The 16697-nt window shown below is 38.2% G+C and overlaps 2 protein-coding genes across 4 annotated transcripts; both read left to right on the forward strand.

Moving 5' to 3' along the window:
* The first annotated feature begins 1409 nt into the window (after window positions 1–1409).
* On the forward strand, window positions 1410–3710 carry phospho2 (phosphatase, orphan 2). Of its 3 annotated transcripts, none has more exons than XM_036571481.1 (2): window positions 1410–1491; window positions 2686–3710. In XM_036571481.1, exon 2 carries the CDS (start codon window positions 2692–2694, stop codon window positions 3415–3417), a length of 726 nt encoding a protein of 241 aa, XP_036427374.1. In that variant the 5' UTR covers window positions 1410–1491; window positions 2686–2691; the 3' UTR covers window positions 3418–3710. The 3 variants fall into 3 exon arrangements, with proteins under 3 accessions (XP_036427374.1, XP_036427375.1, XP_036427373.1); XM_036571482.1 differs by lacking the exon at window positions 1410–1491 and adding an exon at window positions 1492–1604; XM_036571480.1 differs by lacking the exon at window positions 1410–1491 and adding an exon at window positions 1633–1833.
* Window positions 3711–8308: 4598 nt separating this feature from the next.
* Window positions 8309–15596, forward strand: LOC118807598 (kelch-like protein 23). The gene is made up of 5 exons (XM_036569634.1): window positions 8309–8367; window positions 9853–10761; window positions 12363–12686; window positions 14222–14374; window positions 15161–15596. The coding sequence occupies exons 2-5, from the start codon at window positions 9861–9863 to the stop codon at window positions 15469–15471; spliced, it is 1689 nt and encodes a 562-aa protein (XP_036425527.1). The 5' UTR covers window positions 8309–8367; window positions 9853–9860; the 3' UTR covers window positions 15472–15596.
* The last annotated feature ends 1101 nt before the right edge of the window (window positions 15597–16697 follow it).

Genomic DNA, 16697 nt, shown 5'->3' on the forward strand with positions numbered 1-16697 from the left:
TTTACGGTCATGTGTTCCTTTTTATTTTTGGAAATGACTGTTCGAAAAGGACGATTCACCTGTCCACTCTAGTCACGACTCGGACTCGAGATTTAAGGCTCACAAAATTGCAGCCAGAGGAAAAAAACGCGAACAAAACTAATTGAATCAGGATCGCTGAGCTTTGTGCGGTAATGAATAAATCCTTCTGTTCCTTATCTTACGTAGGCCTGTGTGTTTGCCTCTCAGTTCTGCTCATCTGGCGTTAACAGGTCCACTGACAAATTAAGAGTCCTGTTTGAATCGACATCAAGGTGATGTAATGACACAAATTTGTAATCGCTGTTTTTGTGGCAGCTGGGAGAGAAAGCGAATTACAAAAATGGAGCTCTTGATTTATGCTTCAAAAACCAGTTCAAAACCAGACTGCCGCAATCTAAAACTTTTTGGAGATGGGCTAATGAGAATGAAATCGGATAAATATCTCAAGGTGCTTCTGACACGGCAGTGTTTTCCGCCCTGTTGGGCATTTGTCATTCATTTGTCCTAGCCTAACGCTATTCTGTCTGCTTTGAAATGGAAGTTTTTTTTCTTTTCTAATCTAATATTGTGTGTGACGTTTTGATCTGGACTACTTTAGGAAATTATCCACCTCTGGTAAAACTAATCTAGCTCGAATAGTGCTGTAGAAGGAAACTCCCTCTGGAATTATTACTTGGCAGACTTGTAAAAACTACGGACATGACATATGTACTGGAATAAAATCCCCACTACTCTTAAGTTCCTGCAGAACAGGAGGCTGCAGTTTCCGGACCACAGATCTCATCGATAATCATCCAATTACAGCTTGTCTTCTGGTAAAACGATGCACGAAAACAAAAATTATTTCATTAATAATTTAATAATTAATGATCTCGTAATTGTATCATTGTCAGTGTTGCTATGGTCCGCCTAGATGCCTAGCTAATTCTTGCGGTCAAGTTACAAATTAAGAAAAATAGAAATAAGGAAATGAACGCACACAACAGCTCGTGTAACGTGACCCTGAATGTGAGGTTTGTGTTAATACTCCTACTACTGAACAAGACTTAGCGTTTCAACAGGTATAAAATCCGAGTACAGTTTTTTCCCCCAAATATTAACTGTGGCACGATTTTTGGAAACAACACCGAAAACTGATAATAAAGTTTGTAGACCAAAATTCCTACAAAATCATGGCATGCTGGTCAACCGGTTTAACCAGCTCGAGATGGCGAGGCTAGCTACTTATTTTTTTTCCAATGGGCCGGGCACAAGAAGAGAAGGCACGTTTTGTTTCTTTAAAACTCAGATTTAGATACGCGTTTAATTAATACTACAATATATATAAGTGTGTTTTTTCCTGTTGAGTTGAGCTACCTTCTAATTTCAGCAATGCCGCATCCTTTCTGTAGGGGGCAGTAGACGTGTTTAATTTATATTCAACCTGCCGGTTTGTTTTTCAGAGAAGAAGGTTTCTGTACTTCTGAACTGGTGAGCAGTTGTGTTTCTGAATGCTTTACTAGCTACATAAGTTACCTTTTTGATAGATGTTCTCTAGTCAGTGTTTTTTTTATTTTTTTTATTTTACGTTTAAACGCTGATCGGTAAGTGTTTTGATGGTTTCTGTTGACAGTTTGCTAGCTACCGTCCTGGTTAGTCTCAGAAGGGAGAAATGGTCACGGTTTCATGTAATAAATTTGATTTTCCCTATAACAAAGTAGAGCACCTGTCTGTTATCCGCCTTTACCGGAGAACATGGTTTCTTTCCTGTGTGTAGAGAGACGAGAGGGGGCCACGTACGATAAGTGGGGTAGTTTAGACGCCTGAATGTTGGTAAGGATGCGTATCACTGGGTATCGCTGATTTACCAAAACCCTAATCGATCCTTTTTTTCAACCTTTGTCCTCTGCGCTGTCGGGCACCAGGTCATCCAGCTCCTGGGAGTCCATGTTTCTAAAATCACAGTGAAAAGTCGATATGTTAGCATTACTGAATCATGGAGATACGGCGTATTTTGTAGCAGAGGTGTCTAAAAGCAGTAGCTACCTGAATATAGTTATTGAGCATTGACTGCCTGCAAGTTATGCCTTTACTATAATAGGTTCAACGAGTGTCCTAATTTCCTTCCGTGTAGCCTGAACTCTACCAACATTCGCCAGATTCAGGAAAAATCATGACATTTGTACAGTTCAAATGACGTAAAAATGATTAAAGGATTAAAAGCAACTTTACGAATGAGCTACTTGTAATAAAATTATACAGTAGAAATGAATTGAAGAAACATCCTATATCTGCAGAATTAAATATTTTATTACCTTATAGTCATATTCTATATATTCATAATGGTATGACAAACCGTGCACATTCTCAATTCCTTTACTAGTGTATCTCCATTATTAGTCTCTCTGAGTCTGTCAAAGGTGGAAATTGCACAGCAAATATGCGAATGTGGACACTCCCTTTATTTTACCGAATAAGGAGCTAACTTCAACATCATTGAGCCTAGTAAGACTGTGTGTGTATGTGTGTGCATATATATAATATATATGCAGAGCTCCATTTACTTTAGTTAGTATTAGGAAGAATTAAAAAACTCCTAATGACAATGGCTTTATTATAACAAGTCTATAGGTATTTAAATATAAAGCAGATCTGATTTACTGGATTTGTCGAATGTGTTTCCAGGCCAAGATGAAGACATTAGTTGTGTTCGACTTCGATCACACTCTGGTGGACGATAACAGCGACACATGGGTGGTCCGCTGTGCTCCAGAGCAGAGTTTGCCTGCCTGGCTGAAGGCCTCCTATGAAAAAGGACGCTGGACGGAGTACATGGGCCGAGTTTTGTCTTACCTCAGAGACCAGTCCATCTACCCGGACACAATCAGATCAGTTCTGGAAACGATTCCCTTCACAGATGGAATGGTAGAGCTGCTGACTTTCATTTCGCAAAACAAGCACGATATAGACTGCATTATAGTCTCTGATTCCAACACACTCTTTATAGACTGGATTTTAGAGGTGCATGGAGTGAAGGGTGCTGTTGACAGTGTGTTTACAAATCCTGCTAGCATTGATAATGGTGGTTACATAGGAGTTCAGTGCTTCCATTCACACCAGTGTGAGAACTGTCCAGTTAACCTGTGCAAACAGAAAGTTTTGAGTGACTTCAGAGAAAGTCAAGCCAACTCTGGTGTCCACTACCAGGCCATATGTTATGTTGGAGATGGAGGGAATGATTTTTGTCCTATAAAGGTTTTGGAAGAGAATGATCTAGTGATGCCACGTAAAGGTTACACACTTGAAAAACTGCTGTCCAAGGCCAGACGTGAGAATAATGCACTTAAGCCCCAAATTGCACCCTGGAGCAGTGGAAGTGAAATTCAGCACCAGTTGCTTGACCTCATCCAGCAGTAATCTGACCTTTTAATTAGGTGGTGAAGGATCTATGACAGTTTAAAAGAAATGTAACGTTTACAATATATAAAATGTGTGTGTGTGTATGTATGTATGTATGTGTGTATATATATATATATATATATAAAATGCAGTGAAGAAATTGCATTAATACACTGTTGAACCAGGGCCATTTTATAGGGCTTTATTTACAAAATATGAAGATAAGGACTAGGTAGCACAACACGCTTTGTCCAGGATTAAAGACTTGATGTGTTAATAAAGGAAAATGTAAAAAAAAAAATCAGGGTACACTTTTTTGTCATGTGTTGTAACATTAGCATGCTGTTGAGGAAGTGTTGTTTCTAACTAGCCTAATTTTGGTTAGCTACAACAAAATTGTCCAAATTAGAAGCATAGCTACAGTAGCATTATTTGTCAACATTGTGAAAAGCTTCTCCAGGCATGAATGGGTCAGTTAAGCTAATAAAAGGGTAATATGTGAAATTGTTCCATAAAACATAGGCTCGAGTTTTATTTCATAGACCTTTTTTTTACATTGTTTTCCCAACTAGCCTGGATTGTTTGAGAAGAACTGCTTGGCTATATGATATTGAAATTGATGTCAGTGGAAAGTGATAACAGTATTTCTAATAGTTCTGTACTTCCTTCCATTGAGTGACATGTAACCACGTTGTGGGTTCCTTTGATCAACTGCTATCAGCACTAATTTGTACTGTGTTTATCAGTATTTATGGGGCATTTTGATCATACAATGCAAGAATCAATATGTCATTTTTTAAAAACAGTATCTACTGTTTGTGTCTGTTGACTGAGTTTGTCAGTGAGTGGTAATCTCAGGGATAAATCTGTTGATAAACTCAGTGAACAAGTATAATGATGTTCATTAACATCTGTGTGACTGCATAAATGAAGCCAGTATGTTAAAAGTAGTTTGTGTTGTCCATTGTCCATTGTCCATTGTTCTGGTAATGTAAGTGTATTAATTACACTATTGCACTCTTTGACATTAAAATACTGTAGCTGAATTATAATTTCATTCACTATTGTGTTACTGAGGAGGTGGAAATGTTACATAAAAATACATTTTAATGTATGGTTTTTGCATATACTGACCAGCTTTTGACATATTGTACAACTGAATTGTGATTTGCTAAGAGTTTATTTTAAAGGGAAAACTCAATTTCTGCATAATTAAATTATTGAAATGTAAACAAAATGATTCAGAGTGGTTTACTGTGAAATGCTCCATTCTAGGGAAACTTGTTTAGTCAGAATAATCCACTACAGTGGTGATGGGAACCAGGCGTCCAAAAGATCTAATGCTTGTAAAAGCTACCTCACAGAAAGGGCAGCGTACCCATCTTGTAATTATATTGCCACATAGTCTGAGTACAATATGCTTTATACAATATTTCACAAACAGGAAGTGGAGTGCATATGGGAGCTTTTTATGATCTTGAGTATCACAATGGTGAATATTGCTAGAATATTTAACAAGGAATATGTGCAACCCCTAATCTATTGAGCTTGGACTGGCTACAAAGACCCTGTGTACTGAACTAAGGGGGAATGCCGCCGATTTTTCAAAATTTTTGTGTAATTCCATCGTTGCAGTATAAAAGTCTTTCAGAGTGATCTAATGTAAAATTATTTGCTGTATAGAGATACAGATTTAGATTTCTTTACAGTGGTGGTGATATGATGTCTACAAGCAGGGTTACTTAAAAATGTATTCTGTTACAGATTATTGGTTACTTGTTAAGAAATGTAATTGTAACCTAATCCAAAGCATTACTATATTAATGTAATCTGATACCTTCTGTTACTTGTGGGTTACTTGTCTTTAATTAAAGATGCATAATTAAATAAAGAAATGAGGAAAAAAAGACTTTTTTAGCAAGAATTGAACTTAACACACCAAACACAAAAATGATAGATTATAGGTGACTTCCTCACTGCCTCACAGCGAAATGGCCAAATCTAAGTGGAGCAATATAATATATATATATAATTCAAACATAAAGATGACAAATTTGCATAACAGTATAATTTGTTTGAGTTTTGACATGTATATTTACTTACATAACCCTGAAGTTTATAATCATGCTTTGCTCCCCAGGAAAAAGATTACAAAAAAATGACGAATAAATAAATAAATAGGTACACTGAGACTAAAAGCTCTTAGACTAAAACACAGGGAACAAGTAATTGATGTAGAATGATCCAGTACATTGGATCAAATGCAATATAGTTAAAAACTATACTTCTCTCCTGGGACTAACATATTAGCCTTATTTGTTAAAAATCTGTTGTTTTTCTTGCCTAAGTCAAAAGATCAATCTTATTTTGAGACCTCTCATCAACAGTAAACACAAATCAAACTGGAAACTCTGACTGGCCATCGTGTGTGTTCTCTCTGCTGAAAGGCTGTACTGGCCCATCAGGTTTCATGTTGGTGTGTCCTGCTCAGGCTTTGATGATGGTAGACGCTCCCTAATCAGCTCTCACTGGTTTCAGCAGTTCATAGAAATCAACGTGTACCACGAGTTTAAAAAGGCGTTAATTTCACATGAAAACTAAGCGGGAGCTGATCGTCTTAGTCACAAATGACTGTGATGGTGATGATTTTCGCAGACGCAGTCACCTCCCTCCACCAGTGAACATCCAGGTAACGGACATTGAGAGAGTGGACTCTTATAAGTACCTGGGTTTTCACCTCAACAATAGACTGGACTGGTCAGAAAACACAGTGCACTTATAAGAAAGGCCAGAGCAGATTCTACCTGCTCAGGAGACTGAGGTCAATTGGAGTGCAGGAGGCACTCCTGAGGACCTTCTTCAACACAGATGTGGCATCAGCTATCTTTTATGCAGTGGTCTGCTGGGGTAGCAGCATCTCAGCTGCGGGCAGAAAGAGACTTGACAGACTCATTAAGAGGGCCAGCTCTGTCCTGGGAAGCCCCCTAGACCCAGTGCAGGCGGTGGGAGACAGGAACATCCTCCTCCTCAACAGCATGCTAATGTTACAACACATGACAAAAAAGTGTACCCTGATTTTTTTTTTACATTTTCCTTTATTAACACATCAAGTTTTTAATCCTGGACAAAGCGTGTTGTGCTACCTAGTCCTTAACTTCATATTTTGTAAATAAAGCCCTATAAAATGGCCACAGTTCATCAGCGTATTAATGCAATTTCTCCACTGCATTTTATAAGACAGGAGCATCCTCCTTAGCCAGACTAACATCCATGCTGGAGAACAGCTCCCAACCCATGCATGAGACTCTGGCAGCACTGGGCAGCTCATTCAGTGACAAGCTGCTCAACCCCAAGTGTGTAAAGGAGGCTATCACAGGTCCTTCCTGCTGCTGTTAGACTGTACAACCAGCTCTGCTCCCAGTAGAACTCTCCTCCACCCCCCATTAGACCTCACACTCCTACAGAACATAAACTGTGAATTCATCACCATTTCCTGTGTGCAATATAATCAATACTCCATGTGTAATATTTTAAAAATATTTCTATAGTGTAAAGATTCTTTGTTTTTCTATTCTTAATGTTTATATTGTTAACTCCTCACACAATACTCTATGTGAAATTCAGGTAAAATATCATTACAGTGCAAATATTTTTGCCTTTATTTATTTATTTATAATTTTTTTATATTGTTATTTTTTGTGAAGGATAGAGTTTATATTTTGATCTTATTTTTTATATTTAGTATTTACATATATAGTAACAAGTAACAAACTGTAAAAACCTTGTTAAGTTATTAACTAGGTTAATTACCTGCTTGTTAATTCTCTTCTTGTTACTTTACTTTTCTTGAGTGCCTTGCTGTCCCTTTGCTGCTGTAGCACTGAGAATTTCCCTGTTGTGGCACTAATAAAGGGTTATCTTATCTTATCTTATCTTATCTATCTTATAATGATCATTTACACATATTAACATTTTTCCCCATCATTCGAAAACTACTGAAGAAAGAAACCATACACGTAAAAATGAAACTAACTTTGTAGCTCCCGAGATTTTGCTCTCTGTTAATGTTTCAGACTGTTAAAACCTGCCAGGTTATGGTTTTCAGAAGTTTACTGCCCCATCAGATCAGATCAGATCAGTCCGCTGCTGTAGAATCTGGTGGTGTGGATGATCCGCGTACATGGCTGACTCACATATCCTCAGTTCTGACAATACAAATAAAATTCTTACTAAAACTTCTAATTTGGCTGAATAGAAAAATGCGAACTGCTGTGAGAGGGATTCTTCAGAACCCTGACTTCTTCAGAGCACTGACTACAACACAAATATAGCCATTTTATTCATTGTCCAAAACCACTAGTAAACCTAAACGTGTTTTTATGTAAGTTTTTATGTACTTTATTTATGTTTATGATGGTAAAAATAGTGGAAAATCTGAAAAAATATGCTTTGTTTGGGGGGGATGGGGGGCTATTTTGCCTTACGTAAGATGTACGACACCCTACATATACCCCTCAGCCATGAACGGATTAAAACTGATCAACAAGACGTTTCAGGCCAAACCTTTATCACAAAGCTATCGCAAAATAATGTCTCAGGCACCAGGCAGCGTAATCTTAACCATTTTGTGTAATAACTTTTTTTGTAAGGGATATTTTAGAGGCATTAAATTCTTCAGAAATTTGGTTTCTATCACAACACAGTGAGCAATTATAAATCAGTAAGTTTCACATCAAACCACTCTGAATGACTGTTTACATCTGAAGTGTTGAATTATGTAGATTTTTTTTAAATGGTGGAGTTCTCCTTTAAGTATGAACTGCTAACCAATCACAGCGCAGGAAGGCCGTACATGCCGGAATACGGGTGGGGAAAAACATCGCTACCCAAATTACACAGCGTGCATGAACGTGGAGATGCAGAAACCCCGTCCGAGAGCATTTTAATTCCTGGTCTGAAGATAACACGGTAAGTTTATGGACATGAACTGTCTGGTCACATTTAAGTCTCCCCTGGTTGTGCAGGATGTTAATTTTGTTAAATCGTTGAACAGCTCTATCCTTAATTTAAACACAACACTGTGCGCTCTGGAATGTAATCAGCGAATATGAGCTCGTTTTATAAACTGCATGTAGAGCACAGCTGTTTGCGTTTTAATACGTTGTTTGGGCCATTTTTTTATTATTATCACGCTCATTTCTGTCACTTGGACTCTTATGCTGCCGTAGAAACGTGATAGCCAGCGGTGATGTTACAGGAGCTGAAATCCAATCGGTTTATTGGCGTTCGCGTCGTGCTCATATTCAGTCACAGTTAAAGCATTTTTACATCCAGTTTATTTCAGTGGCTAATTTCCCAAATACAATAGAAAATTAACCATTTAGCTAATACTGACATATGTGCTTTGTGTTGATTAATGTGTGTTGTCCATAGTAAATAAATAAACCTATAAATCAAAAGCCACATTGTGACCCACATTTGGTGAAGGTTTTGGCTCTGATTATTACAAATGACAGGCCTTGCAGAGGGTTTTACAACAGGTTCAGTCTATAAACTTTGAAGGGTAACATGACCATATCTGGTAACGTGAGCATTTGAGATGCAGTGGTAGGTATCACACTTTGATGCTTTGAAATCACTTATCTCTTATAGCCGGTTCATGAAGGGTTCTAAGGTGTTTCTTCATAAAAAATGTTCAGCTCCTGGTTGAATGCTTGCAATGGGGTGGCCAACACTGGACTCTGCTTTCTCATAGGAAAAAATACATGAATGCATCAACAGAGATTTTTTTTTCTTGTTTTTCTTGTTTGTGACTCTGCAAACAATTAATAATTGTGCATTAGAGGTGTAAAAATGCATCACTGCATCGTGATACATTGATTTGAAGATGGCAATTCAGTTGCATCAGTTTTGGAATGTTAGAATCAATTATTCTCACTATAATATATAATTATAATAATATATAGTAACAATTATAATTAAAATAATTTTCAGTCTATACTCTTCTTTGCCAAAATAAGATACTTGGGCCTCCTAAATGAATTATATGCTTTGGATGCTGGTGATCTAATGATTGCAGGGCTGTTAAAAGAGTATTCAAAAGATCTTTGACACTTGACTGGTGAAGGACGTGTCCTATGAGGATGTAAGTGTATAATCTACTATTGTCATTATTTCTTCGTTAGTACAATGTTGACTATTTCAGGGTTTACAGTGTGACTTGCAGCAGTACATGGACACCATCATTTTGATTTGCTCCTAAAGTTCTTTAGCTTTTAACCAAAAAATCTTCAAGTGCAGCTTTAGTTGAAAAGTAACTTTGAAAATAATACATTGAAATAATACATTGACAAAAGAAGACAAACCTTTGATGTGCAGTGCACATACAAGTATTCTATTGTAATAACCCTGCTTTGTGGCCTTGCAAACAACTAATAACTGTGTTTTTTTCAGGATCAAAAATGTCAAGTCAAGATCAGGAGAGTTACAGTTATGATTTCTGTGACCCATCACACCCAACGGAGATGCTCGATGCTCTTAAGGATTTTCGGGCCGAGGGGCTGTTCACAGATGTCACCTTGTTGAGTGACTCTGGACGTGTTTTTCTCTGCCATCGGATGGTGCTGGCAGCCCGGAGTCCCTTCTTTCGAGCCATGTTCACCGCAGACATGCGGGAGAAGAGGGACAAGTGTGTGCGGCTTCCAGGCGTGGACAGCGAGGTTTTGGGTGCAGTTATTGACTTTATTTACACTTCAAAAGTCACTGTAACTCAAGGCAATGTGGAGAGACTGATGGAAGCATCCAGTTTGCTGCAGCTGGGGTCAGTGAAGCAGGCTTGTGAGGCCTTTCTGATCCGCCTGCTGGACGTGGATAACTGCTTGGGCATGCGGACTTTTGCTGAGTTGCATATGTGTACAAAACTTGAGATGGAGGCCAGGAGAACCATTCTGTCAAGGTTTGAGGAGCTTGTAGGTCAAGAGGAGTTTGTGGAGCTAAGTTCTGAACGGCTAAGAGATGTGCTATCACTGCCGAACCTCACGCAGAAAGAACAGACTATGCTAGATGCACTGGTGCGCTGGGTTAGCCATGATAGCCAAGCTAGGTTAAAACACACTCAGGAATTAATGTATTGTTTGTGTTTAAATTTAGATGAGCTAAGCTTTAACTCTGCTTACAACGTGTGGGACAATTACTTATTCACAGATTCAACAACTATTCGTGCCCTGATTGCACAAATGCTAAAGCCTAGCTTAAACTCTTCCCACATGACTAGCAAAAAGCCAGCTTCCAGTATGTATGTCATTGGTGGGTACCACTGGCGCCCCCTAGCTGAAGTCCATGCCTGGGATCTGCAGACCAGAGGTGGGTAGAGTAGCCTAAAACTTATACTCAAGTTAAAGTGTTGTTACATCAATGAAAAAAAAATAACCTGTCCTAGTTGTAGTCTAACAAACAGCAACTTAAGCTGAAACATATCAGGCCCAAAACTCCTGGAGTGCAGCATATATCAGCATAGGAGCTTAAGGTTGTTAAGTATTGCCACTTGAAAATACATGCACCTTCCTGTTACAAACTCCAAACTTCTTAAGAGCTCTGCCTATCGTATAGGTCCACTATACAGGTGTACAGTTGCTGACTGTAACTCATCTGTTGATGCACAATTTATCAGCCCCCTCATTCGTTACACTAACATGGTCGTAATGTGTTCGATGCTTGTACAGGTGTTCACGAGTTGCTTCACATGAGTCAGGGTAGAGTCTTGAGTCCCTAGGGTGCTAGTCTGAGTAGAGTCTCTGGGATAAGAGTCCGAGTCTTGCGTCTTTGGTTTAGCTGTTCAGTCTTGTATTATCTAGAACCTGCTAAATATTGGCTAAATTAGTTCACAACTAAAGCTAAATTAGCTATTGCGAGTCTTCCTCTTTCCTTTAAACACCACATTTACTGCGTGTAGTGCTTCATTCTTTCCTTTAGGCTGACAGTTTTTCTGTACCGAAAGGCTTGTTATTTGAAGTCGTATCAAACATGATGTCCTAATGAATGGAATTACAGTTGTTCTGACAGTTTGTGCTACCCATCAAGTGGTTGAGTATGTTCATATTATTAGTATAGCATACTAACTTAGCGTTTTCAATGTTTTATTGTGTTTTTAATGTTAATTCAGTACAGACTTAGGCTGTCAAAATATCCTACTTATTCTTTTCATGCTGGTAACATTTTCTGTTATGGAGATTTAGGATATCAGAATATCTTATCTGTACTTTTAGCATTTTCTGGTCAGGTGATTTAGGCTATCAAATATATGTGCCCAGTGATTTGTAACGGGAATGCTTACGGACGTGTGTCCCAAGATTAGGGCCCAGTTTACATTGAGAGCAGAGAAATGTATTAGTCATTGATTGGTCATTGGAACATGATTCAAAGTGTGTACTTAGTACATGCTTAATTATGTCAATGTACAATGTCTAATTAGAAAGAAAAACAGATTTAGGTTCCCTGAGTCTTTAAGCTTGTTTCTGAGTCAAACGGTGAGTCTGTTAAGCGCAAGCACAAGTTGACTTGTAAGTCAGGTCAGTGTGCGACTTCCATCTCTGGGCACAGCTGAGGTCAGAAAGTGACCATGTTGTAGGGCTAAAAAATGGCTAACAGAAACTGTGTATCCATTGATGGCTTACAGTCTGTAACTGAGCACCAGCAAAGTGGAGTTACAAAGGAAGGGGTTCCTAATAATAATCTTTATTTATTTAGCACTTTCTAGCTCAAGGTGCTTTACAGACAGGTGATAAAGCTTAACAGTATAGAAGAAATTATGAGTATTCATTTTAAAACATACATGAAAGAAGAATATGGTCAATCATTGTACTTAGAGAAGTACAAATCCATCAAATTTTCACATTTACACATCACAAAATGTACAGGTTGCTGAGTAAAAGTAACTAGTTATTACCCACTTCTGTCCCTGCCAGACTCCTGGGTGCAGGGACAGGACATGCCTGACCACACCAGAGAAAGCTACAGCGTGACTCAGCTGGGCGCAGATGTTTATGTTACTGGTGGATACCACACAGACACCACAGAGGCTCTGGACACCGTGTGGGTGTATAACGGGGACAGAGATACGTGGACACTTGGCACTCCTATGCTGTGGGCACGGTATTATCACTGCTCCGTAGCTCTGCATGGAAGTGTTTATGTGATGGGAGGGTACAGAGGGGGTGCTCCCACTGCAGAAACAGAGTTCTTCGACCCTCTAAAGAGGAAATGGGTTCCTCTAACCAGAATGGTGCAAGGTAGGCTGACAAACATTATACCGAGGGCTGGGCGATATGGCCAAATATCTTGGCGTAATAATTCAATGTCAGTAATGATTGATGATTATTAAAAGCATGTCCTAATGTTCAGTTTTAAAGTGAACCTGAAATCAAAATGTTAGTCATAGTCATCGTGAGCTCATTCCATTTCTCTGTAATCTTTGATCGAAGTGTAGCGGTTTTTGCCTGCCTCTGAACACCGTCAGGGAATTTTTTTCTAACCATTAATATCTGTCCTATATGGACACGGACATAAGATAACTCTCCCACCCGGGTACTGTTATTCAGTTAAATAATCGATCAAACCATTCTGCCTTCTTCGTTTTCTCTCCCAGCCTCTACCATCATTAAATGTTGTTATAGCAAAACAATCGAAGCCATATCGCCTCTACACTCCTTTAGTGTCAACTGATTACTGCAGCTCTACAGTAGGCAAATGGTTGCCTGGGCAGTGGGTAGTAGCAATTTTTTTTTTGCCTTTGAAATTCACATTTGAGAAGTCCTAAGGACTAGGAATGAGAACAACTGACTAATCCTGTTCTACATCATAATAATGTCCAGGACCAGTTCTATCTTTTTGGGGGCCCTAAACCCTAGCTGATATGCTGTAAATCCAGATGCTAATAACAATGACTACCACTAGCTGTCTAAATTACGGAGATTTATAATTGGCTTCTTTGTGTATTGCAGGTGTTTTGGGTCCCAATAAGTTTCAATTTAAATGACAGATAACCCTTCTAGTATTCTAGACCCAAGGGTCTCTCTCACAATGTAGTATTTCTAGCATACCCAGCTAACTTTAAGCTTAGTTGGATCTAACCCTGGTGATGGTGGCAACGCCGTTGCTTTGTTACCATAAATGCTTTACTTTCTACATATTTGATTTCTTTTTCCTCCTTTGGCGACTCCTCCACATGTTTCAAATGATTGACTGTTCATCATAAACATAAACATTCCTTTATGTTCTCATGCATGAGGATTAATCACTGCCTGAGTATCTAAACCTGGGTCAGCAGAGAAAGTTGATAACTGCTGTTGTAAAACCACCATTATCTGTGAAGCTAAAACTTAGTCAGAAAGCCTGTCTAAGTTGAACCTGGCTTGTTAGACAGAGCCCAGATCCACTACTTCTTTTTGTCTAACTACAAGCCAAAAAATGGCATAACGTTAACACCACAAAAAAACCCAGAACAGACCATTAACTTCAAGCTTTTCCCTCTCATCTTCTCTTTTTCTTTTACATTTTCTGGTTCCAGATGTGTGCACTCTTTTTTTTTGAGACATGATCAACCAGTTGCTTTGCCAAAAAATCAGCAGAAACCAGTTAGACAGTGTGAGATACCCAGTTCTTTATAATCTGTTTGGATAACATAATGGTGCAGTAAAATATCCAGAAGCCCCCTGCCAGCCGTGGGGCCATAAGCAGCAGCTTATGTTGCTTATTAGGTAGAGCTGGCACTAATAATGTCATACTCAAGTGTGGTGTCCCTCACTGTCATTTTCTTCTGTTGTAGGTGTGGGCAACGCCACTGCATGTGCTTTATATGACACCATCTACGTTGTTGGTGGACATTATGGTTTTAAAGGGGCCTGCACTTATGAAAAGATTCAGATGTATCGAACAGATCTGAACGTGTGGAGCATTGCAACTACCTGTCCTCACCCAGGTCCTTTTCTCTGTTTTAAGATTTCAATGGTGAATCACCACTGGTATTTTAACTTTAAGAGTTAGGAGCATTTTCACACCTACCTCGTTTAGTGTGGACCTATCAAGCTTTTTCTTTAGTTCAGTCCATTTTGAAAAGTATGGACACTCCAGCTGTACTCGGTGCACTTTAATTAACTGTGGTCCAGGAGAAACCGCGGGTTTCAATCTGCTTCCAAATGAAGCCTGGTTCGGTTCGCTGCTGGTAAGAATTCATTTTTGTGATGGTCCACACCAAACAAGGGAATTCAACCTCAGAGCATGCTTTTCTGTTTCTTCTAGCAGCACGTCAGTGCAGTACTGTCCACATAATCTGTTTTAATGTCTAACCTTTCACAGGCTGACTTTTCTAAGTGAAAACAAGTTAACACATCCTCTACAGAGAACTCACTTCTGCACATTTACTTCATAATTACTGTTTATTTGCTTAATTTAACATATTTGCATAAAATGTGGCAAAAGTTACAGCACCTTTTTATATTTTATGTTTTGTTTGTTTCCAATATGTTAAACTCAGCAAATAAGTAGAAGTTGTGCAATACAATTTGCAGAAAAATACCATATTTTAATTTGTTCCATGTGAAGATGCATTAACTTATTTTCCATTTAGAAAATCTACAAAATGTCATATGACCAGCAATGTTCAAACTTTTGCATATGACTGAAAATTGCTGCTAAACAAAAACAAAAGTCATTAAGTTTATTTAGTTGTTTATTTTTATTTTGTATTTTTTGATATCTCCCACAGAATATGGTCTGTCCACCGTGACCTTGAATAATTGCCTTTATCTGGTTGGGGGACAGAACGCCACAGTGGACTGCTATGACCCAGGGAGGAATGAATGGAAAGAGCTTTCTGAAATGAAGGAGAGAAGGATGGAGTGCAGTGCTGTGGTCATTAACGGTTGTGTTTACGTAACTGGAGGTTATTCCCTCTCCAAAGGTGCATACCTAGACACGATTGAAAGGTATGATCCTGACACAGACACATGGGAGATTATTGGAAATCTCCCAGTTCCGACACGTTCTCATGGCTGTGTGTGCTTGTACAGCGTGTAAAATGTACGCTACTATCATAATGTACAAATTAATTCTTTAGCACAAGGAGGAAGGTGTAAGGCAGCTATCCATTGGAGACTTTTTGTGCCAATAAGCAATGAGCTACTGAATAGTGCCATATTTTAAAATGTATTTATTTTTAATAATCCTAATGAAGGCCATTGATATTTTAGACTTGAATGTGACTAGATTTAAAAATTGCATCCCTTTTATATTCATGTAAATCTGTTCAAAGAGCATCATTCAAGTAAAGCACAAAGGAAAACGTATCTAAAAGTGGACTGACGCCTATGCTTAGGTGAACCTATTTTCTGACAGCTCTAATTCATTTTGTAGTGTTTGGACAGAGTTTTATTTTACAGTATGCACAATAACTTAAATGCACAAAAAGCAGTTAGAAAGACATCCTTTCAGATTTGCATGTTATGCTTTATTGATGACTACAGAATGTGAAAAATAAAATGGAATGTGAAACATGAAGTAGTTTCAGTTAGTTTATACATGTAGTTATATACATTCAGTATTTTAAACATGGAAGTATAATGTGTGCTTTGTTTTGTTGTATGCAGTGGACTTTGAAAGAAGGTGTTTTGTATGATATTATAAACTAATGAATTAAGTTTCAGGCGTAACACTTTGTTTTTATTATTTACATTGTCTCTGAAGTCTTTCAAACAGCAGCACAATTGTATGATAATTATTCATAGCAAATGACTACATGTACAATTACATATAAATATGAATTATATTGCAGAATTTATGCAAAATTCAGTGTTTCAAGCATATATTTATGGGGTCTCAAAAATAGTTGTGGTTATGATGGTTGCAAAATAAAATACAGTTTAACAGACACTGAATCTGTGTTGCCATCTGTTAGCATGAAAATGTACATACCTGGTAATGACATTTTGTTCCTGCAGTCATGTTCAGCCATGTTTATCATAGCTATCAAGTCTCATGGTTTACTTGTAAAACATTTATTTATTTATTTATTTGCTGTGGCCTCACAGCTATATTAATTGTAAACCTCACAGGTTTTCACATTCTCCAATTCTTGTGCACTACTCAGTATCATAACAGTAATAGCTAACAGTAATCAGCTATATGTTTGGATTGCAACCCCCAGCGATATTGGCCAATACAGCCTTCTCACTTCTAACAACCAGAGTACTGATTTCATGTGCTGACATTTAAAGTGGCTATAAAAACTGATGCTTAGCGCAATC

The sequence above is a fragment of the Colossoma macropomum genome, unplaced genomic scaffold, assembly GCF_904425465.1.
Source record: "Colossoma macropomum unplaced genomic scaffold, Colossoma_macropomum, whole genome shotgun sequence".
Taxonomy (NCBI): Eukaryota; Metazoa; Chordata; class Actinopteri; order Characiformes; family Serrasalmidae; genus Colossoma; species Colossoma macropomum.

Coding starts and splice junctions, on each gene's coding strand:
- LOC118807598 (XM_036569634.1), top strand. CDS start 9,861: ATGTCAAGTCAAGATCAGGAGAGTTACAGTTATGATTTCTGTGACCCA. Junction 10,762..12,362: donor CTGGGATCTGCAGACCAGAG/GTGGGTAGAGTA, acceptor TGTCCCTGCCAG/ACTCCTGGGTGCAGGGACAG. Junction 14,375..15,160: donor AACTACCTGTCCTCACCCAG/GTCCTTTTCTCT, acceptor TATCTCCCACAG/AATATGGTCTGTCCACCGTG.